General features: G+C 38.2%; 1 protein-coding gene across 1 annotated transcript in view; it reads left to right on the top strand.

Annotated features, from left to right (window-relative positions):
- The window catches only part of MYO16 (myosin XVI), a 277,468-nt gene that overhangs the window by 237,795 nt on the left and 13,841 nt on the right, over positions 1–25,832 (top strand). The window contains exons 31-34 of the mRNA XM_058825534.1: positions 281–588; positions 2,394–3,593; positions 20,677–20,835; positions 23,991–24,082. Coding sequence (XP_058681517.1) covers positions 281–588; positions 2,394–3,593; positions 20,677–20,835; positions 23,991–24,082 — 1,759 coding nt within the window. The remainder of the gene's footprint in view (positions 1–280; positions 589–2,393; positions 3,594–20,676; positions 20,836–23,990; positions 24,083–25,832) is intronic.

The raw sequence follows: 25,832 nt of genomic DNA, 5'->3' as shown, positions 1-25,832 counted from the left end.
AATTCATTCAGTGAATGTCTGGTCAACAATATGAGACTGCTTAAGCAAGGCTGCATTTGTGTGAAAAAGGGCCGGTGTCCTGATTTATCATGAAACAGGAAATGGAAGAAAGCTAGCAGCTTGATCTGGATTTGTTTGTCAGAAGATTACTACCCACATCCCCTCGGCGCGGCAGGGGAGTTGTGAGATTGTTTACCAAAAAGCTGTTGTTACATTTGCATGAACAGGTTCATTGTTATTGCTTGAATAATGCATCTGGGCCTCTTTTCTGTGTTTTCAGAGCTGAAGACAAGGGTGGGAAGGTCTCTGAGGACAGCTTTGCCGGCTGTCGAACCTCTAAGCACTTTCACTCCAGCTCCGTGCCTGTCCCCATGGCAGTGGATGGCTTGGTGCATTCTGCCGCCGGGTCATCCATCAGATCCCCCTCCCTGCACTCTGTTTTCAGCATGGACGACAGCAATAGCCTGCCATCTCCAAGGAAACAGCCTCCTCCCAAGCCAAAGAGGGACCCCAACACACGACTGAGTGCCTCCTACGAGGCTGTTAGTGCTTGCTTGTCGGCAGCTTCTAAGGAAACCGCTAATGAAGGTTAGACATAAAGGCAGAGACAGTCGCAAATGTTACTCTGGGTTATTGATTTATTCTCCTCACTTTGATCCTTTTAAACACAGTCAAATGCCTTTGAGAGGTCCTGCTTCCTTGAAATATTTCAGTGGCAGTAAATAAAATGAGCCAATTTGTCATTTGTTCCCAAATCAGCAAATAATATTCATGTGTTCTAATTGTCCAGTTTGACGACAATCAAAACCTCTTTGGAGAAATCTCTCTAGAAACTAGTAATGTGTCAACACAAGCTATTCTACCCCACTGACCATTTTATTTCACCTTTTAAATTGTTAGAATATCTTGCATCACTAAAGAAATGCTAGAATCTTGAATTTCACAGACTTAAACATTAAACTTTCTCCTACATTGTGTCTATGCTCACATGAAGAATTTATGCATTCAGTGTTTGTTTGTTTAGGTTGTTGTGGATTTTTTGACCATAATTTGGTTATAGTGATTTTTGTTTAGAAGAAAAGTGCTGCAAGTGTCCAGAAGTATCCCAGAAGTATTATGGTGAACATAGCATGGTTTTGAGTTCACTTGTTCTAGTCTCCTTTAGCTTTGAAATCAATGGGTAGAAGATGAAGGAAAGGAATGCATTCTGCTTTCCTTGATAAACCTGACTTGTCATGTTGTGTGTAAATGATCCCCAAGTTTTATCAAGGAAGATCCTTCAGGTTGGGTTTAAAGCTCTCTGTAACTCCCTAGTCCTGCATACAGTGGATAGAAATCTTCAGAGCTCCGTCTCTCACAATAATTACTGTTCTCGTGTCCAGTTCATTAGGTGAAAGTCCATTTTCTTTAACTTTTCCTTCAAGCTCTATGTAAGGAGACATGAACTATGCCCAATATGCTTTTAAACTAGGATGGTTTAAGGAGGTCTGTAGTAATTTAATCTTTCTGTGTACAAATCTGCAAGAGATTTAACCAAGAAGTTCTAGCAGAGGTGTTTTGAAAGAATAAAAATTTATTTATGTATGTGTGGTCTTAACAATGCTGCTTACATATACTCACAAAACAATTTTAGAGCTCTTATATGTATGAAACAATAGGGCAAGTTTCTCTGCCGTATACTAATTTTCCAAGAATTATATCAGTTTTATTTTTGTCCAAAACCAGCTCTGATTTATACCATTTAAATTTGGTCTTGAAAGACCACTCTTCTACGTATCTAGTCTCTTCACTACATACATGCTTGGAGGCTATAAAGAGACATCTAGTTTAGTTAAATGTGTACTCACTTGGGGATTTGCCCTTAGGCTATGGTATTCCCTAAAGTTATAAATTATTTCCACACCTGCAGTACCAAAGAAAAGAGAGACATAATATCATCCCATAATTAGAGATTTAGAGATATTACGCAAAAGAGGGGTATTTCAGTTACTGGCAGTCACATATATGTCAAAGTAGCACTGTGCTGACTCCTAGTTGAAAGCATGCCCCTCTCCCTTGGAGCAACAGGAGAAACAAGCTCATATTCCCATGTGTTACAGATCTTGCAGTGCACAAGTATATTTTGGATTCAAAATATACTTCCTCAGGTGTGAGTTCTCATCTTTAAGTGGCAGTAGAGTTTACCAAAGGAGATTATATGCCCAGGTAACAAAGGCCAGCTGAAAATTCTGCATTTTATTCCTAGAAGTATTTACACTTTTGCTTAGAGTCCTGTATTTGTGACTGATGATCATTGTAGAACTAAATGGGCAACATTTGAGGGCTTAAAGTACTAGACCAGTGTAAAAAACTGACTAACTTGTTAATAACACAGACCTTTTTCACTTTCCTAGTACTGACCCGTCCAAGACCACACAGTGATGACTATAGTACCATGAAAAAAATACCTCCCAGAAAACCAAAGCGAAGTCCAAATACAAAACTTAGTGGTTCTTATGAAGAAATACCTGGCCAAAAGCCTGGGGATGTAAAAAAATCAAGCACAGTAGTTAAACCAAGTGTCTACGACACTGTGACAGTACAGAGAACAGCTTCTACTGAAGGACCACAACACGGCGTGTTGAATCTCTTTATGTCACAAGAAGAGGAGGAAAATGAGCCTGTCTATATTGAAATGGTAGGGAATGCAGTGAAAAGCAGTTCTGCTGAAGTGGAGAGTCCAGAACAAGGAGAGTCTGTATATGAAGAAATGAAGTATTTTCTACCAGAAGAAGGCAGCAATGGTAATGGAATAATTCCAGTAGTGACTGGATCTCCTCCTCTGTTGTTTGAAAGCAAAAAAAAAATTAACATTGAAGACGGAACATTGGATGGAAACAGTCAAGCAGCTTTGATCTATAAAGACTCATGTGACATTCCAGCCCCTTTCCCTAACTTGCTCCCCCACAGACCACCACTTCTTGTATTCCCTCCAACCCCTGTCACATGTTCACCAGCCTCTGATGAATCACCTTTAACACCACTGGAGGTCAAAAAGCTTCCTGTTTTGGAAACCAACCTAAAATACCCTGTGCAGTCAGAAGGTTCAAGTCCATTATCACCCCAGTACTCCAAAGGCCAGAAAGGGGAGAGTGACAGACCAGTATCTCCAGGCCTGATTGTGTTCAGTGTTTCCACCAAAGTGACTCCTCCTTCCACACCACCTCCTCCACTGCCACCACCCCCTCCTCCTGTACCACCTCCTGCTTCCTACAGGGCTTCCATACATTTTGCATCTCCTCCAGAGACTTGTGCTAGTTTTCTGATTAGTGCGGGGAAAACAGGTACAAATTCAGATCTGCCAAAAGTACCTCAGAGAACCACTCCTGCTCAGCTTGGAGGCTCGTCTTCTCCATTTTCCAAACTGCCTTACTCCCCAAAGGTGGCAAGAGCAGAGCACAGGAAATTGAACTCAAATTCGTCTTCGTTTTCATACAGCCCTACAAACTCAAGGTCATTGACCAGTCCCCTTGATGAGTTAACTAGCTTGTTCAACTCAGGAAGGAGTGTGCTACGAAAATCTGCAGCAGGACGCAAGATCAGGGAGCCAGAAGGTAAGATAGTTCTCTGTGCTTCTGTATTGTAATTTTTCTGCATCAAAACTTTCTTACCTTGGACACTGATAAAGTGAGCAAAAATGCAGAATGAAAACCTTGTTTGGTTTGGGGTTTTTTTAAAGGTCATTAAAAACTCATATATAATATAAATGACATATAAAAACTTCAGGTTTTGTCTGAGATAAGACTTGTCTGAGATAAAAGTCTTCAGGTGTTGTCTGAGATATCAACTTTTCTTCTACCAAAATGTTTGTTTGACACAAGTTTAATAGTTCTTTTAACATTCCAGCTGTCTCAGTAAAATAAACACAGATGTTACATTGTGTGAAAACTGAGTTTATGTTATCAAACTATAAAAATGCTTTGAATTAAATATGTAGCTGGTAGATGTGCTTTACTTTGAAGACTGTCTTTTAAAATTTGATCATTTCATTTCCATGAAATTCTGTATTTGGGAATACATTCTTTATTATTCCCCTAAATAATGCTTGGACGGAGAGTCATACAGTGAACAATATTTAAAAAATTAAACTAAATCCTGGTTCTGCACCTCAATAACAGCACCAACTCCAATACTTTTGGAGTACTCCATTATTTTTCTAATTATAATAAAAAGAAGTTTCCTATTGAAATTATTCCGTACACTTTATATGGAAATTTCTCCCCATAGTAATATCTCCTAAACACAGAATTTTGTGAATTTAAAATTTGGAGTGAGAAAATCTCTATACTGTTTTCTCTGCTTCTTCACTTCTATCTGTCCAAACAGCTTGTCTTAATCAAGAACTGTAAGCAGCATATTCAAAACAAGCAACACATGATCATAGGATTCCTTAGGTTTGAAAAGAACATTAAGATCATTGAGTCCAGCTGCAAAACCAACACTTTTCATAACTTCAACAAATCATAGTTTTCCAACTGCACAGTTTCTAGCTCCTCCTGTTTGTTGCCCATGCTACATGCCTTGGTGTGGATGAACTTCCATTGGCCTATTGATGTGCCACCTCTTTGGGAAGAATCCCAAGTCGTACATTTGAAATACAAAACAATCCTGTGGAGAACAGGATGCATTCTCTTATTATTCATTGTCCATTTTCTTAAGTACCTACTGCTCCACTGATTTTAGTATCATATTCTAATTTACACAGCTACACTATAACAGAAGCAGGTGTTTGTTCTTCCTCTATATACATGTATGTCTGTGTGCCACCCTATGTCTCTGTTCCTTATAACCTTGTCAGCCCTCAGCCAAAATAAAACAAGGAGATGAAGGTCTCAAAATTAAGGGAGTTTCTACAAGCTTTATGAAAGTTAGTGTCTAGGTTGAGACAAGAAACATTCAGGTATGAGAGAAACTATGGTGGACAGAACCCTTGAGTCCTCCAGACCCTTGAAAAGCTTTAGCTGGACCATGCTTGTTCTTGTATGCCAAATTCAATTCTGTATGTTGAATGAGCTATGAACTGAGATTTCATCAGTTCTCTACCTCAAGAGAATGTTTTTTTCTTATGCTAAGTGTTCAAATTGATGAAATTGGTAAAGGAGTTATTACAGTAGTTTGCTTACTTTGACAAAATTAATAACATTCACTGTCTATAAATATATGTAGAATGTTTTATGTGGGTTTTTTGATGGTTTTGTGGTTGATTTTGGTTGGTTGGTTGGTTTTTTAAGTTAGGAGTGTTGTTTTATCATAAAGCTTGTACATTTTTATCTGCTGGGAAGTAACTATTAAAGTTAGTTCTTTGGATGTATCTTCTCAAGTCTCTCTCAATGTACCTGGTGAGAAAGTGTTGTAAACCACTCCCACCAGGTAAAAAAAAAAAAAAAAACCTTTACCTTAAAATAAAAGTTGCTTTGGAATGGAAGATTTTTGCAAATGCAATGATCAACTAAACGTGACCAAGATAGAGTTCAGCTTGGGTCTCATGTGGGTTGAAGCTAGTGCATTAACAGAGGATACCATAAAAAACCTCTAAATTTACCTTTCACATGGAAAATGTACTTCTAAATATTTCATCAAGGGAGCAGTAAGTATGAAAGATCAAAGTTCAAGAAAGATATACGATAAAAAACCTGAATCAATATTTTATGAGCAAGGAAGCTAGTGTATACTAAGTGCAGTTATATATGAATAGTTCAGGGATAAGTAGATGGATTGAAAGTAGCTGAGAAATACGAGTGAACATATGTGTGTGTTTTTACAATTTGCCTTTTTTCACATACTTCAAGTGTTCATCTATTTTCTAGGGTAGCAGCTGGCAAAAATTTATTTAACCTTTCATGCAAAGTAGTAACATGGCAGTCATCAGAGATGACTCCCTACAAGTTGTGTAAAACTAGAAGTTGTCATGTGCTACTTCTGATATTTTTACCACCTCTTGCCTAATGCATATTAAGTTCCTAGAAGAATCCTCCTTTTCTTTTTATAATTTTTAGTATTTTATTTATTGGCAATTATATGGTGAAGAAAAACCAAAATAAAATTTCATGACAGTTGAAGACATGGCCTAGAACAGCACTCTATCATGTGCAGTTTCCTTCATTTTCAGAAGTTATAACCCATGGACAATCATAACTAAAACTAGAAAGTAAAATTGTGGGCCATTTTGAAGTCAGGAAGAGTTACTTCTGAGAATCAGGGAGTTTCTGTATGGGATCATCAGCCTTGGAGAGGAAAGCCTCCTTGGCAATATAAAAGCAATGCAGACAGGTCCCCCAGCATGCCTCCCTCTCGCCTGGAGGAGTAATTCCAAGGCCTGAGAACACTTATGTCCTTTTGGCTCCTGACCTCTTTGTGAGAAAAACTCATCCAGAATTACAGTAGAACACATTTGTGCTTTTCTGATGTGCTGAAGAGTTATTGTGAACTGAACTGAGAGCATTGTCTTTCACAAGGGCAACAAAAAAAAATCAAATGGCAACAACTTTCTTTTCTTGGTGGTTGAGCCTGTCCTTTTTTTAAAATACATCACTAGCCCCTGCTGGTTCAAACAGTGATCCAGATCATATAGTATTCAATTTCATGAAAAATACTTCACATGTAACAAGAGAAGTTTTTTGCTCTGCAAAGCAGTAACAGGTGAGAACCTAGGTAAGGTGATTTCTCGAAGGTTGGGAAGAGTTGTCATTGAAACTGCAGTTGTATTGTTACACAGGGATTTGTTTTTACACCATATAAAATGAGAGTTGAGAGCAGATAAGTGATAATACACAGACACATAAGTCTTTTTTGTTCTCTGTGATTTCTGGACGTGAAAATTTTAGTCTGCAAGACAGACTGAAACTGAATGGTCATCTGCAGAGCCCCTGCTCTGTCAAATAGGCAAGACCTTAGATTTGATACCGAATTCAATCCTTTAATCACAAAACAGCACTCCTTAGCAGGATATCCAAATATTTTTGACTATTCAACATATAAGACATTCCTTATAAAAGGAAGAGACAATTACATGTTTAAGCATTTCATATTAAATATTCATGAGCAAGGACAGAATTTTCTGTTCATCAGCGTTGAGGAATGATACTCAGATTTTGCTAGGTCGTGATATTATTTCTCTTAATTGGTATAGTTGATATTAAATTATTCCACGCAAAGGGGAATCATTTCACCTTCAGAACAAAAGGTAGAATAAATCCTAACCAATCACCCATGCTTAGATTGGCAGAGTATTCATGTGGATTTTGAAGGGGAAGTATGCTCCTTCCAAGGAGGTGTGATTTTACCTTACCTTTACTTTAATTCACTAAAGGTGAATTTTTTACCTTTAGTCCATTGAGATGAAGGCACAATGTTTCCTATTTTTCCCACTTGTTGAGGAAAAATTGACATAAACAACTTCTATGTCTGAGAAAAAGAAAATACACAAGTTTGCAACCCCACATCTAGGTGCTTAAGAAGAAAAATGACGAAGATATTTCCTTTATATATGTCCCCAATGTATAGGCATCAAGTTTTGTAAAATAATGTTAGTGTTTCAGTACAAGTAAGTATCTATATTCAAATCTACCCATTCTTCAGTGACCGATTCCTTTCCAAATGGTTTGGTAAAAACAGCAAAGATGTGGAAACTTTAGATTGTTAACAATTTATTGTTACCAATACTGTTATCATTTGTCCGGAACCCTTGATATCTGTTCATTATGTGACCACTTTCTTCATTTACTTCCTAAGTGACATATTTTCAATATTATTTGTGAAGCAGGTAGCTTCACATATCAGTGTCTTATCCCACATTCTCCAGTTTAAGCATTGAAAGTCACAGGAAGATAGTTACAACTGACAAATAATACAAATACTTAGATGTACCTTGGGACTAAAGCTTGCCAAATACCCTCTATTGAGATTGACTCAAACTTGGAGAAAAACAAAATGTAATGTATATGTATGAAAAGTACTGTCCTGTCAAAGGCAGGTGTTCCTTTGATATCTAGTAAATAATTTTCCCTTATCATCAGGTAGAGCAGGCTATGGCACAGCTAACATCTCAACTGTGGATTGCAAATTAAATCCCTACTTGCGCTTCTGTGATGAAATCCCAGGCCTTTTCTCTCTAAGCAACTCAGCTTTTTGTCTTAAGCAACTTAATAAAGATAATAATCATATCTCCATCTCCTTCCTATTTGTACAACAAAATAGATATACTTTCTTTTTGACAAAAGCAAAAAACTTACAAAGCATGAGTAATACAAAAATCTGTGCTTTCAACTTTTTATCTTTTACCTGTAGATGCTGGAGGAATGAGTGCATAAGGCATAAAACTTCTATATCTTTAAAGTAAAATTCTCAATTCATTAAAACTTAGTCAATTAAGCTTCAGCACACTTCTCAGAACGAGATTAATATATTTTACATAATTGCCTTAATTAATAGGGAGTGAGGGTGACTTTCTGTGACTAATTTTCAGATCAGATCTCTAAACACAGGAGAGTCATCAACCTCTGATAGAATATGTGGAGTTGGAAGGGACCTGTCAGGATCATGAAGTCTGATTCCATGCCCTGTGCAGGACACCCCAAGAATCACACCGTGTGCCTGGGGCTGTTCTCCAAACACTCAAAGTGAAAACAGGCTTGGTGCTGTGATCACTTCCCGGGGGAGCCTGTTCCGGTGCCCAACCCTGGGTAAGAGAGCTTTTCCTGGTACACAATCCCCTCCCTTGCCCAGCTGGCCATGCTGTCCCTGACAGGGATGTCCCTCCTGGCTGTCAGGGCACTGCTGACTCATGATCAGCTTGCCAATGGCCAGGAACCACAGGTCCCTTTCTGGGGCACTGCTCTGCAGCTTCTTATTCCCCAGTCTGTCTGCACGTCCAGTGTTGCTCCATCCCAGGTGCAGAATACAACACTTGTTAAACTTCATAGAATTGTTGATTGTCCATCTCTCTGCAGGGCCTCTGTGCCCTCAAGGGAGTCAACAGCTCTTGCCAGTTTAGTGTCAGTGGCAAATATACACTTTCACTACAGACTACTTGCAACTCTCAATCTGAATCTCTTGCTGTAGGTGCAAAGTGGGAAGAAGCGCTGCTAGTAAGAGTTCAATGCAACTCATTACAAAAACGCCCTTTCTTGGCTAGCCACAGATGCCCTATACAGAAAATTACACAGGAGGAGGCAGAACTGCTGGCAATACAGTTGCCATTCAGCCCATGCTAGGTGATTTTCCAAGGAAATAATTGTGGTTTCTATTATTGCAGCAGATAAAGGTTAGAAGAGTCTAGAGAAAGTACACTTGATTCCTATTTTCAGAATATCTATATAGCCTGTAAAAATACCACCTTAATTGACAGTCTTCTCCTGATCTAGATGTCTGCCATTATCTGGATAATGTATCACAGAAAAGACCTGTTGTTTCTGGATAAACACAATGTCCCAAGAATAATTTTCCATTTCAGAATGTCTGAAAACTGGTATATTTTGCTGCTGAAGACTGTTCCGGGTTTCTGTTCTGAGGTTTTTTTCACCAAAGCATTTCAATTTCTGGTTGACTTCATCGTTTGCTGTTACAGCCTAAAACCAAATAATATGGAATTTTATTTGGTTATCTGTTCCAACATGTGAAAGAGGCTTTGTGTGTGATTACCATAAATAATTTTAATCCAAAGATTATTAGAAGAACAAATTAAGTCTAATTTTCAAGTGGAAAAAAAAGGGGTATTATCATAAAAATTCATATTTATTTTGCATTTTAAGTACTTGTATTGACCACAGAGGAAAATATCACTGCACTTTTTGATTTCCAATGACCTTACACTGTATCTATTTATGGCTAGTAGAAAGGAATCCTAGAGTAGGCAGCACCTTGGTCAGACCTACTGTAGACTCTCTCATATTGACACCAAGTCACTGCTGAAGAGGAGGGGCACTGAGGAAAAGTAATTGCACTGACTTTTCCTTTTATATCGTCCATTTCTGAGAACTGCAGGCATTTCTTTTAAATTAATTACTCTATTTTGGATCCTCTCCATTGAGCTGGCTTTGCTTTGTGTCCTCTTCATCCTGTCTGATACTTGAGTACAATAACTACACCATACTGGTTCATATTAGTGCATTTCAGACCCAAAGTTTTTAATAATATCCCACTTTTAATTGTGACTTGGATAAATCAGGTAGACATTTACAGGATTTTTATTTTCATAGCAATGTCTTTTCTTCAACATCTTTTCTTTAACACCTTAAGAATTTTATTTGTAATTCACAATGCAGAATCACAAATTAGTTTGTTAAGGAACCACTACATCATTAATTGTAACCCAATTGTGATAAATTGGCCATATCTAAGAGAAAAAAATTATTTGTACCACATTTATGTTCCTGACACCAAAGAAGAATTTGGATTTTTGGCAGTAAATGTCATGTCACTTCATTTTACAGGAATTCCAGCATTAGAAACATAATGAAGAATGAAATATGGACATACATTTTAGTGAAGGTCTCTAATTAAATTCTCAGCTTGAGTGAGAAATCTCTTCAGATATTTTTAACTTCTTTACATCCATCTCAGCATTAAATTATCTTTGGTGAAGAACCTCAGTAGAGAACAATAATTCCATTTCACAGAAAATGTCAAGATTGTGACATTTATATTTGTTTTAGGCTTAAATGAAAATCAAGCTTTCCAAAATTCTGTGCAGAAGTAAATATTCTTTCATGTCCAGGCTTCCAAAAATGTTTGTAAAGTACTGAAACAGTCTGCCTCAAAGATGGCAAAAATGCTTCTTACTGAAGTAAAGTAAAATGCTTCTTACTGCAAATGTTAGCAGCTAAATGTGTTGACCTTTTTCTAGACCTAGATAAGTTCAATAGTAGTCATTTCAAGGACTGGCATTTAGGGGAATGACTGTATTGTAAACAAGCCAAGCTACTTCCAAACTCCTTGGCTCAGGTATCCAAGAGCTGTGCAAAGTCCAGCCCCTCAGGATGACCCAGAGTTATTGGCAGGACCCATGCAGCTCATCATGAAACTCTGCAACTCTACAGACCTGGATGTGTGGAATAAGTTCTAGTTCCAGCACTGGAATTTTGTGGCGCTGGATGGAGAAGCAAGAGAAGACAATTTGAAAGAGACTCATAAAAAGACTTGATCGTAAATGTGAGGGTACCCTGACTCTCATGGTGTCTCCACACTGCTACACTCTGATGTGAGAGAGTAGTCAAGTGCTTTGAAGTGGAGTACTGGAGGCAGGAGTAGCATTTAAAGCAGTAAGGGACATCTGCCTTCCTCCTGGCACCATTAGTGAAAATGTAGAAACCTTAAATTCAGGGCTCTTTTGGCTTGAGCTTTCATTCTCATTAAAAATGAAAGGCATGAAAATTAGTTTTTTTCACACCTTTGTATGGTGAAAATTTTAAAACAAAAAAACATATTAAATTAGGCCTGCAGTTTTACATTTCATTATTTCTCTTAGCTCTTTCCTTAGGGGCTGATTGCAGAACAATTCTGACGTAGTTGCATTTAGTGACAGTTTTTAGCCACTGATTATCTGTATTTGTGCACAGTATGGATGTTTATCACACTGCATCTGGAATAGCCATATGTTCTTGCTTTGAGGTTAGTGACAGTGTCATTGACCATCACTCTATCCTTTCAAAATGAACTTAAAAACAAACTAAATAGATATCTAAATTCATTCATTGTTCTTAGAAGCTCACTTGGAAAGCAAAATATGAATGTTTTCTGAGAAGTTTTCCAGAACAGCTATCCCTATTTTGTGGGCAGGATTATGGTACAGGTGAACCAAAAATATTTCTTGGATTTCTCCTCAGGAGCAGCTCAAACAATTTATCTGCTCAGTCCAGTGCAGTCACTTATGCCAAGACTTCTGAGTTGCAGTCACTGCCGGAGTTGGTATGAGAAATCCTGAAAAATATCTGTAGAAGCATTCTGGGAACAGTAATTAGAACTGATGTGATGCTTCTGGGAGTATCAAACCCCTGTTTGTTTGTTTGTTTGTTTGTTTTGGTTTGGTTTTTTGGGGGGTTTTGTAGGTTTATTTTTACAATATTTGAAACTATGTTTGAGGGGGAGGAAGGTTGAGACAGCGTCTCATCACATAGATTCTTTCAACAGCAGCTAAAGCCCAGCAGTAAAGGCTGTTCTACAACTGAGATACCACACGGAGACTTAAGCAGACTTAAATGTTCAAGAAGAACTGCTGTATCCACACAAACTTGAAGACAGCAGTTTAAAAAAGGGAAGCTGTGTTTCTTAGCAAATTGCCTCTGCCTTTTCCAGCACACCAGCAGGTTTTAAATGTGCAAATACAAAAAGTAGGCTCTGGTCAGCCAATCAACACACCTAGTAGTAAATAAAGCTATTAACAGAGTAAAGTCAACTACTTCTTTTCCATATTAGACTTGAAAATATGGGGAACATGGGGACATGGGGGGAACAAATGTTTCTTCTCAGGCAGAATATTGTCCCAGGCAGTGGGACAAGGACTGTCCTGCTTCCTGCCCTGTGTGGTTTGTTATGGATCTCAGAATGGCCTTCAGAGATCACTTCCTAGAGAAGATGTGATGAATGAAGTCCCCAGTCTCTGAAACATGTGCACTGTCTGGAGTCCAACTCGCTGCACTGAAAAGGTGTTCCAAGTTCTTGCTCAGATACTACTAGGCAGGAGAGATGGCAGCCTATCCAGATATTCTTCATCCTTTACCACTGTAGGAGAAGGCTTTTTTCTCCATTTCAGAATGGTATTCTTAGTCTCGTGCTGGGAAAAAAAAAAATAATTCAAACAAGCCAGAGTCCTTCAGACAGGGAAAAAAAAAGTCTGAATGTTGTCCCTCCCACACCAGCTCTGAGAGTTTACCTGATCCAGGGATGTCCCTGACATTGCTTCTAGGAAAGAGGGAAAGGTTTGTAGCTTGTAATGATTGACACTGAAATAAATGTAAAATAAGAGCACTGTCTTTCTATCAGCACAAATGCATCAGAGAAGAAAGCAGAAGAAACCTTCTTGTTCTTGTTCTCTTCTTTCCAGATTATAATTGAGCTGATGGCTCTTAAGGTCTGAACCAGACCTAGGAATTCCGCAGCTGGTTCTGCAACCTCCTTCTTACTACCAGCCTCTTCCTCTGAAATTTGGCTGACTGGTATCACACTAACACAAAATTCTTCAGAGGAGCTTTTTTCCTCAAGCAGAGTGAGTTCTGTCTCTTGATATTCTCCATGGCCTGTGTCTCCTCTCTTTGCTCCCAGTGTTTACACAAAGCTTCCACAAATGCAGCTTTCCTGACAAAATAAGTGGCCTGTTTCTGTATTTACCTGCTCCATGGTAAATACCATGTGTATGTGGCTTCTGGAATAACACCGTCTGATAGCTCCCCTTACACAGCTCAGAGAGAAAGGGTGCTGGAAGTGACAGTACAAATTCACTGCTGCCCTCCCAGGAGCATCACTGGTGGGGGGAGAATCCTAGGCAATTGCTGCTGTATGGGTAGGCTTTGTGAGGTGAACTAAACCAAGGAATAATTATTGCCTCTGATGGCAGTGGCAGCCAGCAGCACAGCTAAAAGGGTGAGACAGGCAGCACATGCTAATAGGCTGGGGGAATCCTGTCTTGACAGTTTTCAGCCTGCTCCATTTCTTTCAGCAAATAAGATGCAGCTGTTTGCCTCCGGCTCTCAGCAGACAAAGTAAACAGTGATGTTACAGAGGGTCACGGTGGGATTCTGTGTGAGTAAACTGAATTACTCTGAGGCAATATACATTTATCCAGCAAAAGGACACCCCAGACAACCTGTGCTGACGGTAGCTAGCAAATGCCACAGACAAAGAATGTCTCAACAGTAAGTCAGAGCAAAACAGGAAACACCAAGTGTAATTGAAAAGGTACAAGAAAACACAGGGGTAAACATTTGACTCAAAATCAAATGGCCTGTTCTTATTTAAACTTCTCCCTTTCTTTCATCAAATAATATCTGCAAATTTTCTGAGATCACCATATTTTATTTTTTCCCCTCACTTAACAACATCCACTTGTAAATGTAAAAAAATATCCAGGGTCAGCCATTAGGATTCAGTGTATTCCTAACTTTCCCAGGAAAGAGTGTGAGCACAGATTAGAAATCCCTTCTGTCTGCAAAGTCTTGACTTTCAGATGCTGGTTAATAGGATCCATCAGTTCTCTCTTATTAACATGTTTAACAACAAGCTGCTTGATTTGAAATTTGCATTTTGCTGGATACCAGCTGTAAATTTTAAGGAAATTGAGCTATTTAGCTTTTACATTCCATGGTAGCACAGGTACAAAAAGCTTCTCCTTCTGTACTACATGAATTTATCTCCTAGAATTTATGTATTTTCCTGTTTTCATAGTTGCTGATACGGAATGTATAACTGTGGATCTTGATACCTAAAACTGTGTATTGATAATTAGTTATAGAAAGTCATGTTTTCCATGAGTGAGGAAATAATGTTTGATTTTATACTGAGATTGTTTCAGCTTTAGGACTGAGATATGTCCTGCCTAGCTTGTGAGTGTGAATTTCCTGAGCTGGAAACTCATCATTATTTCTCTGGAAAAAAAATGTGTGCCTTGAAATAATGGTCATGTCAAATCATACTGAGAGGAATGTATGGCTTCATTTATACCAGAGCAGAACAGGGAGAATCTGCTCTCCCTGTACAGTCACAATGAAACCTTTACATGTGGCTTCAGTAGAAGCTGTGCAACAGTTCAGTGCTCCACAAGCTCCATATGATTTTGAGGCAGTTTTACTTCCATATTTTTCCCTTTTTTTTCTGAGATAGATTAATACTGACCACTGATTTTTGGTTGTGGTAACTAGTGCTGTCAAAGTGTAGGGCTGTATCTGTTTTACTGAGTGAGCCAATGCCAGGGAATGTCCCTGGAATGGCACAGCCGAAGTGCAGAGCAATCCCCAGCCTTTCTTGGGATCTGACAGGCTGGCTCCCTTCCAGACAGATCTGGGAGTGGTTCAGGGAAAGACACAGCTCCAGGGACTATTCCCAGTAGATGATTTGGATTCCTCTCTGCCGTGGAAAGCAAGGAAAGGGTAGTAGTACTGATATGGGTCTCTTACCATTTGCCTCAGGGCCAGAGAACAGTTGTGATCACATTTGAATAACCAGGGTAGACAAAGCAAGCAGTGCTGCACAGAGCATCCAAGGTAAGCATGAATGGGATCCAAAACCTGCTGAAAGCAGTCAAGCCTTCTGTTATTAATGAGCTCTCAGTTAGACTGTAAATGAGCACTAAATGTTAAATGGAGAAGTATTTGAAAAAGAACATATGGGGACAAATGTATCCATATACATTATGGATATACCTACATTTAAAGAAAGGAGAGCAAAATAAGGGATTTGACAGAAAAGAAAAATGCAACCCTCTCAGGTGAATTACGGCTGGACCTTTAATAACATACTGGTTTTCATATCTTGCTGTACAACGAGTCTGTGACGATTCCACCTAAATTCTGATATTAGTCATCAATGTATATTTTGTCTTTATAAAATAGGCTAAGTATATGATTTCCTTAGAAAACTAATAATCTCTCAAAATATTTTGGTTTTGTACTTGAATCCGTCATATGAATAGAGCTAATACTGACTCATTTTCTAATTTGGTGATAAATTATTAGTTCAGGCTAAATACTACTTATGAAATAACTATGATGCTTAGGGTCATACATTTTTTGTTTGAGAAAAAAGAGTTTTAAAATAGTATATTTGGAAGTCATAGCTCAATCAAGACTTTAAGTCAATTTTTTGACAAAAATTTTAGCATGTAGACTTTCAGTGTATTGGTTTCTTTTAAAAGTGAGACAGTGACTAAAAAATGGGGGGAAGCAAATACATTAATTTCCATCATTGCCATACTCTGAATTTTTTTTTTAAAAAATAAGTGCAATTCTGTCCATCCTGTGCCTTATGATTTTATCTTGAGTTTTAAACTCAGTCTCTTCCAAGACCACTAATAATGAGCAACTGTGGGTTTCATGAGCTGCCTCTTTTGCATACTGTTCCTCTTGCACTTTTCAAGTAATGCTGATGTGATTAATTGTGGATTTTTCGGAATATGGAGCTTGCTTTTAGTCCATACATCCTCATTAGCTGCAAGATAAGTCAGAGCGGGACTTTACTGAGTCAGAGATACCTTTTTGGCAAAGTCAGTTTACTGAAATAATAATCCAAACAGTGTTCACTTTTGCAGACTCTAGATTTTTCACTTTAAGCTTGTATTCCTCTTATAATCATGAACTTCCACCATGCTCTACAGCTGATATGTCTTTGTAGCTAGTCTCTTGCAAGTAGGCATGGATGTCTCTACAAATAGCATTTATTAGCAGCTGAAAACTATTAAAGATGTCATTACTTTAAAAAAACATATTGAAATAGGTAATGGTAGGTAATCCATCCATCTAGTGAGAACAGCAGAGCACAAGTCTGAAAAATAAAAGATTTGTCATGTTGGTGAAGATGTTAAAATGTAGGAACCATAAGGGGTTTTTTCCTGTGTCTTAAAATATTTCTGATAGTTTTAGAATGTTGATAAGGGATGAGAGAGCACTGCATACTTGTACCTGCAGGGTGTGATGGCAGCAGGAGCACATCGGCATCCATGTGGAGAAAAGTCCAAACTTCTTTGTTAAGTGACTAAGAAAACATGAGGGGAAAGTGCTTTTCAGACCAATACTTGACAGATAAAATAGGAATCAGTAGGAATTTTAAATAGAAATAATGTGATGACGTGTAAGGGTACACCTTTGTTATGCTCAGGGACATTTTGAATAGTATGGAGGCAGGACAGAGAGGGATACCTCAGCACAGAAGATAAAGTCAGGATCTTCTGGCACATTTAATGAAAAAGCAAATGCAAAGTGCTGCACCTTGAAAAGTACAATGACATAGGGATTGGGAGAAGCAGCCCTGGGAAAAGGGTGCTGGGGTCCCTGGGAGCTGGACAGGAGCTGGCAGTGAGCCTTGGCAGCAGAGGCAGCCAGCTGCATCCAGGGCTGTGTCAGTCATTCCTCCATTGTTAGACTATACCCGGTTGTGCCTCTCACTGCAGAAAGATGCTGAGAACCTGGAGCAAGTTTACTCCAGCATCACAGAATCACAGAATCATAGAATTGTTAGGGTTGGAATTGACCTTTGGACATCACCCAGTCCAACCCCATGGCAAAACAGGGTCACTACAACGGGAGCATGTCCAGATGGGTTTTTAGTGTCTCCAGAGATGGAGACTCCACAGGACCCCTGGGCAGCCTGTTCAGTGCTCTGCCATTCTCAATGTAGAGTCCTTCCTCAGAAGGTGGAAGATGAAATTTCCTGTGTTTTAGTTTATAGCTACCGCTCCTTGCCACTGAGCTCCACCAAAAAGATCCTGGCATCCTCTTGACATCCACCACTGAGATATTTATTTATATGTATTGATGAGATCCCCTCCCAGCCTTCTCCAGGCTAAAGAGGCCCAGCTCCTGCAGTGTGTTCTCATAAGAGAAATGCTCCAAACTCCTCATCATCTTTGTGGCCCTGCACTGACCCTCTCCAGTAGCTTGTCTGTCTTGTGCTGAGGAGCCCAGAACTGGACACAGTGCATGTTCAGGGCTGGAGCGTGTCCTGTGAGCAGAGGCTGGGCCAGGGGGAGCTTGTCCAGTGGGGCAGAGCTGATTTCAGGGGCGCTCTCCTGACCTCTGGTTGAAGTTTGCTGTACACGGTTAAACTTGTTCTGTAGGCTTACATGAATCTCCTCCAGTGAGGAGCTGAAGGTGCCTATATATAGGAAATTAGTTCAAGTACCTTTATATAACCCAGATTATTTTGAAATAAAATATAGGGTTCTTTCCCACCCCCCAAGATCAGCTAAATAAGGGACTATGAAATATATTTTCTCTATATAGTTTTCTGTTCAGAAACTAACAGGGTGAATTTCTTACCATGATTGAATATAGCAAATGGGATAACAAATTTCTGTCTAGATATTTGTCCCCAAAGATATGCTTCATATATTCCACTACTTATTTCTGCCAATTTATTATGATATTCTAGCTTCATAGTAGCTATCCACAATTCTTTGTAGTATTTCCTTTTACAGATACAAAGAAGAAAAGATTCTTTTTTCCAAGAGCCCTTTGTGAATGCCCTGAAAAAATATCAATGCACCTATGAAACAAAAGGCTTCTGCAAACACCAATGCAAGAAAAATTCTTTCTACTTGTTCATTCTCAAATGAATTACACATGTCAGGCAAATCAATAAATCTTTCGAATATCAAGAAAAATAAAGATCCCAGCCACTTCCACAAGAAGCTTTATGTAAAAAGTGGCACAATAATTATGTAGGTGGATTATGATCTATAGGCAAGTGCACTGACTAGTAACATGTAAAAGTGACATTTCCTTTTCAGACAAATTTAAAATGAGCGGCAAAGATACATTTTGCAGTCAACTTGCTTGTACAAATGCTAAATCAGGCGTGCTCTTATAATTGTACCGTATGCATTTTCCATCTCAGACTTTCCATCTCAGCCTCTCCCAAGTCAGTTACTGTGGGTGGAGCTGGCCTAATTTTTGCAATAAAAAGCACATTTGCCTGAAGATCCATTTGATGAAATGTTTTATTTTATGTTTCAGTGTCACGGAAACAATCCAATCAGATCTCACAAAAAAAAATGATCAAGGAAAGAGGGCAAGAGAGGAAGGGACAAAAATCAAACTAACATGGAAATCTTTTATCTGACAGTTTGAAAATTAACTTTTTGACTTTTTAAGACAGATTTTTTTTTAGACAAGGAAATATTAAGAACAATTCAGTGTTAGATAACTAAAAGCTAAACAAAAATAGGAAATACTTTTTCAATTAAATTAAATATTTTGAGGGAACCAGAATGGATTTAAAGCTTCCATTTCATTAATTAAGTTTTTAATGTTGGGGCTTCCCAGTCAGTTGGATTTTTTTTTTTTTATTTTAGTCATAGAAATGAAAAATTGACAGAACTCTTAACATTGGGCTGTAAAATCTTCAGGTTAAGCATCTCTTTCCTGGTGAAAAAAAATCCTTTTCCTTCCCCTTGAAAAATTTTCATGTGCTTGAGATTTATAAGAATATATCATATGTTTGGGAGAGCTGAGGATGTTTTTGGAAGTATGGAAGAATGCTCAAATGTTGGTTTTAATTGCTAGCCTTTTGACCTCTCTTGGTTCTTGCTATAATTATGACAACTAAAATCAAGGAATAACTCTCTCAGAGTTGTCACAGAAAGAACATTTTTATTTTAGAGTGTTACAGGAGGACCTTTGCACCAGGGTCACCATAACACATCGGCCCTGCAGCAAAGGCCAGGCCTCAGAGGGAGCAGAAATAGTTTGGAAGACTGAAATGGAGAAAGCACCAAATTCAGTTTTGTCTTATATGAATCAAACCCGACTGTGGCGAGGAAAGAATATGTATATATCTTCAACACACACAAAACCTCCCAAAAATGCAAAAGAAAAACAAACAAACAGAAAACCCACCAATCAAAAACAAAATAAAAACAAACAAACAACCAAAAAAAAACATGGAAAAGAGAGATAAATCCTTAAGAAAATGCATAACCTTGCCAGTGCAGCATTTCATCAGCCCTGTCACACTGGAAAGGAGTGGGGATACAGGGACACAGGTACCGCAGTGGGGACCCTGCTGCTGTCCCCATCCATCTTGTCTTGCAGCTCTGAACGTGTCCCTGGCCCTGAGCTCCAGTGGGAGCCCCACTCGGGCACAGCCAGTGGCTTGAGGCTGTTTCTTGTGGAGCCCTGGGCTGACAGAGCCAGGCAAGCTCAGAGGCAGCTCCAGGCACTTTGCTGTGAGCTGTTCTGATTCTCCTGGACGTGCACTCAGTCGGAGGCAGAAAAGATAAGGGCTTTGTTTTGCCCTTCTCTTTGAACAAATGCTAAAAAGCTTTGGAACTCCTACAGGATCAGACCTCCTCTTGATGTCTTGAGGAAATTTAGCTAAAAGGCTCTGTCTTGAATAGCTGGCACTTTATAGAAAATGACAACTGATGGCTGGAGAGCCCTGAGGCTGGTAAACAATGGCCACAGGGAGGATCTGCTGGGAGGAATATTGCTACTATGGTTTAATCTCAAAAGCCAGTTTGTTTCTTGTGGTAGGTGGTAAAAGAAAAGGAAAAGATCACATTATATCTGTTCTAGTATTATTTAGTGCAATGATGAAAGGCGTTGCAATGATGACAGTGCTATGCAAGCTCAAGTGAAATAGAATCTTAAAAATAGAAACAATACAAACACTTGGTAAACTATATCCACTGATACTTCTGTGGGAAGAAACAATACAAATGAAATTTTGTAATGCCTTTTACTCCCTTAAACTTTAAAAAGCTTCAAGTGTAGCAGTAACAAAAAAAAAACAACAAAAATCAACCAACCAAAAAAAAAGCCAAACTTGCAAAAATCACTGATTTAAACCTTTCACTTTTATCACTGGACTTGTGAATTTAGTGATTAATTTAATAAAGTAACTTGGTCTCTCTGTTTTAGTTTAGTTTTAATTTAATTACATGTGGAAGGCACTAGTTAATAGGAAGCTAACAATCATATTTTCTGTTTCTGTCAGGTGCTGAAACTAATCTGAACTTGAGGAGCAGGGAAGATCCAAATACATCAGATCCTGGATCAGAAACACAGGATAAAAATGCAAATAATCATGGAACTCAGTCATCTAATCCATTGTCCAGTTCTGTGACTGCTGAAAATGGAAATTCAGTATCAAATGGTAAGTAGTTTTTAATCCCAAAATTCTTCTAACATAAAATTGCTGAAGTATTTCCTTGAATGAGGCTGGAATCTTCTGAGTTGTGAAATATCTCTTTCTGGAACTGGCTTAACTTTGTATGTGTGAACTGATAAGTCCCTCTCCAATAAAAGCTGAATGTGAAGAACATAAAACAGCCTCTTTTGAGGAATTTGTAATTCCTTCAGCTCCAAGTCTATAAGCAGCCTAAGGTATGGAGGTCTGAGGTTTGAGATTCTGATCCTATATCAACAAAAATGGGACAGAAAATAGGAAATCATGATCTCCCTTTGCTGTAGGTGCCTTACGAGTGAATGAAATGCTTATTATTATTGCAATACAAAATGGTACAAGAGCAGTGACAGAATATGTTTCAAGGTTCTAAAAGCACTAATCCTCAGGAAATAACACTTCTCTGATTTCAGATTTTTCATAGAAGTTACTTTTTCATTTTGTGTAATGAATTTAATTGCTCTTATTTTTTACTTCTTTTTTGACAGGAGTAGCAACTTTCTACATCTCTGTGCTATAAAACAGTGATTTCACCACAAATCTTCCATACTTAGCAGAATTCTTAGTCTGAAAGAAAGAGCTCTTTGCCAAATAGACAAAGTAATCAAACAGCCTGAAATAACCTTTTACATTGCATTACAATGCTGAAAGTTGTGATCCTACATCACCCAAAACAGTGCCACGTATAATTGCAGCAATAATGTATAAAAAACTTAATTTTGAACCAAAACAAAGAAAAAAAAAAAGCCAAATTCAACTTACTTTTGGTAACTTGAGAGTAGTTGCAGAAAAGACCAATCCAGATGGTTTAGTTTGTACTCCAGACTGCACCCATGCCTAACTTACATTCTTGTAATTTTGCCTCTGGCCCAGCTAAACTGATGCTGCCAACCTTGGACTGAATTAAACAAGGTATTACTCAATGCACAACTGTGATATCTAATATTTACTTGGGTGTACGTAAAGGAAAGCTCTTAGGATGTAATCAACAGCTCCATTTGTCTTTCCAAGCTCTACCAAGCCTCTGCTTGCCATGTCTGTGACAACATGCTGTTGCTGTACATGGAAACTTTACTTATTTGATAAGGTCAATTATCAAAGTGCTTTTTACAGAAATAAACAGAAAATCATTGATAACTTGATTCTTAGCTCAAGGCTGTCCTAGGCAGTCAATTCTAAAGTGTATTAACATAGTACAAAATCAATATATTTTTCAGAACTTGCTGTTTGGCTTAGAAAAGTATCTTTATTCATTTGTGGTGGTCTAGAATTATTAAAATATTTTACATTTTACCTTTTATTTGAATTAAGTGAATAGCACCTACTTTTAGAAGGTACTTTGCATTAAAATTTTGGTAATTTTTTACTACTTTATTTGACATGGATCCAAACTGAATCCATGTAAATAAATTTTTAGTTCAGGAAATTATTTGAAAAAGGGGGTTGTTTTGCATTCACAAAAAACTGAGATCTTTTAGACAGAAATTTATTTCAAGCCTTTCACTCAACCAAAAATCGTGATCTTACAAAGGGAGAATTTTTACCTGGAGTACAGAGAATTTAATGTAGACAAGAATGCAATAGTGGTACCTGACATATAATTTACAAGACTAGCAGTACACTAGAGACCTTGGATGTCACACCTTTCCCCTGTACATACCTAATATATAATTTCCCAGCTTCAAAAAGTGTAATCTCACCTCAAAACAACACATAATTCCAATTACTGAGAGGCCTGGGTCAGATTCCCTTTGCAGCAAGCAGTAAAGAACTGAAATGCTGGACTCTCTCAGATTTGACCTGGTTCAAACGAGGTTCTGAGCTTCAAATAAGGGATTTGCCTTCTTCACTGTCTGTGTGTTCAGAGGAAGTCCAGATGATGTAGAAAAAGATCCATATTTATGAATATCTTACATGAGCTTTATTCAGAAAAACAAAGAAAATTTAAAAACTGTTGTCCCTAGTTACAAAGTTGTGGGAAGGGACTGTTATAAGGGGGAAACTAAAAGGAGGATAGAGAGGCTTTAAGGGGTTTTAAGCTTTGTTTTAATTCTCATTTTCCTACTCTGATTTTGATTGGTAATAAATTCAGTTCAATTCCCCATGCTGAGTCAGTTTTTCCCATGACAGCAACCAGTGAGTGATCTCTCCTGTCCTTATCTCGACCCACAAGCCTTTGTTATCTTTTCTCCCCCTGTCCAGCTGAGGAGGGGAGTGATGGAGCTGCTTGGGTGGGCACTTGGCATCCATCCAGGGTCAACCCACCACAAGAACAGCACTATGAGGGCTGCTGTGGGAAAAATGATCTCCAGCTCTGCTAGCCCAACACACAGACCTACCATGGTGTCTGTGATTCTGGTCTGTGAGGTCCTCAATATTGCCCATCATGGATTCCCTTTGTTTCTGCTTCTGCCTTTGCTTCCCCTCATCCCACCTTTCAGATCTCCTGCAGTGCTGAGTGAATGCCATTCCCACTGCTGCAGAAGTGATGGGGAAGCACAAGCTGTGAGCCTCACGATAGGATCAGCTTTGCAGAGGTGTTTGTTTCTCTTGGGAAGGAGATTACCGGGCTGTTTTACACTGGGTAACTGGTTTTTACACAGATAAATTTTGGACAGCTAATTCCCACATCGAGAGTGCATTATAGTTACAAGACTTCCAAAAAACATGTTTTATACTGAGGGGATGAAGTTTTGAATCCTGGACCTAATATTGAGTTCCTGTGTGACAGAGATATAATTTGAGAGCAGAATGCTTCAGACATGGTTTTTCCCCTTTGCATTGCTTCTGCCATGAAAACAAGCCAGGGGAAGAGGAACCAGGGATTTCTGCATTGCAGGAGGAATCCCTGGCCAGTGTATAGGTAAAGTGATATTTGCAGGCTTTTTAGTTTCAATTGCTCCTTCTTGTCAACCAGCATGCATACCTATTATACTATCCCTACATGGCAAAAAAGAACTTTTCTGTTTCAGTAAGCATGGAAATAGTAAATATTCAGGAAATATGTGATTTGGGGGGGTTTTTTGTTTCTTTTTTAGTAAAACATATCAAGGTCTTTTGAACCTCATTTTGAAGTCAACCAGTGCATAAATCTCAGATTATAATTTAGTATTTTTCTGCTTTAGGCTTACCAGAGGAAAATGACTTTTCCAGACTGTCTGCCAGCACTACAGCAGGCTCATCGATTCAAAGGCACAGGGAGAGCCACACTAGTCAGGTAAATATTTCATTGATAGCCTGCTAAATCACTAAAAGAGAAAAAGATCATAGTAGGCACATGTTGAAAGCTTTCTCTTGATTCAGATTTGGGTATTGACATTGAAAAATGCAGACTTCTTTAACAGGTTTGTATTGAGCTAAAGACAATAATGAATTTACTACCTTTTTTTTCCACTGAACGGTTTTTATAGTGAGCTCAAAATTTATGAAACATATTGTTGCTGGTTGTGAGGATGCTATTTCCAGGCAAGAAATATGTCTTTTAACCCTGAGAGAACCAAGATATTATCTCTCTCAAGGTACTGATTCATTCATACCAGAAATACCTGCATGAACCTGGTAGAATTAAATGCATAATTGTATCATACCTTTAATTTAAAAACAATGAAGACTTAAAAAATGCTCTTCACAATTTTTGTACAAATACCAATAAGTAATGAAATCAAAATATCTGTCAATTAAAACAGCAGCAGGTATTAAGGTAATGTGACACTTGCATTGGTTTTCTTAACATTTCTAATGAGCTAAAGTAATTTTAAAATTGCAACATAGATTAATTCTGATGTGCATTAAGTGAACAAAAAGGCATTGTGGCATTCACATTTTCTGAAAAATCCCTTCACCCAGGATTTTTCTCCTGGGAACCTGAGAAGCCTCAAAGAAAAAGGAAAACAATAGTTATCTGATTTGCTTCTCCTGTGTTATGTTCCTTTGGAATGTGTTTGGAGATTGTTTATCCAGCAGGTGATTGTTTCATTGGTTTCGGCTGTGAATTATTTTGACTTATTGGCCAATCAGGGTCAAGCTGTGTCAGGACTCTGGAGAGAGAGTTATGAGTTTTCATTATTATCTTTTTAGCCTTCTGTAAGTATCCTTCCTGTATTCTTTAGTGTAGTTTAGTATAGCATTCTTTAATATGATATAGCATCATAAAATAATAAATTAGCCTTCTGAGAACATGGAGTCAGATTCATCCTTCCTTCCTTTGTCTGGGAGCAACCCAAATACAGTAAGGGATAAACTTTTTAATAAGATTTTTTTAAAGTTCTTTCTTCAATATTTTGTATCTAATGTTAATCACTTTACCTTCTAAGTAGCAAATTCTGGCATGGGAGGATTCAAAAATTTTATTATTATATTACTTCACTTAAACAGCATTAGTGTATACTCCTATTGTCATTATGTCTTCAGTGCACTTTTCTAAATGGGTAGTCCCAAGTCTTTTTTTTTTTTTATTTGAGATGATTGTAAGAAGTCTACAGTAAAGCTAAATATTGTCCAAATAGAAAACAAGTTGGAGCTAAGAGGACTTTTCTCAACAGAAACCTCTCATTCACCAATTTTACCATTTCCAAACTATTTTACCAGAAGGTAAGAGAAGTGCTTTATCACTTGTTGTCTGTGGGGGACAGCTGACATTTCATAACAACAAAACACTGGCCTTAGCCAAGTTAAATGAATGTTTGGCCTTTGACTCCAGCAGGAGCAAGATTCAACCTTCAACATCATACTCGGTGTTAATGCAGCTCTGAAAAACAATAGGTTTCAACTGGATAAATATGTGAGCCAACCAGTACAAAAGCTTTCATTTTTTGTTTTTTCTGCCTTACTGTCAGAAGCGTGTAACTACAGGGCCTATTCTGAGCTGAAAAATTGTGCCAAGACAGCACTCAGCACTACACTTATCCCTTGAGTAAGGCTGGCTAAATCTTACTGGAGCATAGATGGGAACAAATCCATCTTGCACA

Source organism: Ammospiza caudacuta, chromosome 2 (assembly GCF_027887145.1).
Source record: "Ammospiza caudacuta isolate bAmmCau1 chromosome 2, bAmmCau1.pri, whole genome shotgun sequence".
In the NCBI taxonomy this organism is placed as follows: domain Eukaryota; kingdom Metazoa; phylum Chordata; class Aves; order Passeriformes; family Passerellidae; genus Ammospiza; species Ammospiza caudacuta.
Note: the sequence above shows the minus strand (reverse complement) of the source record. Positions and strands in the feature narration are given on the sequence as shown.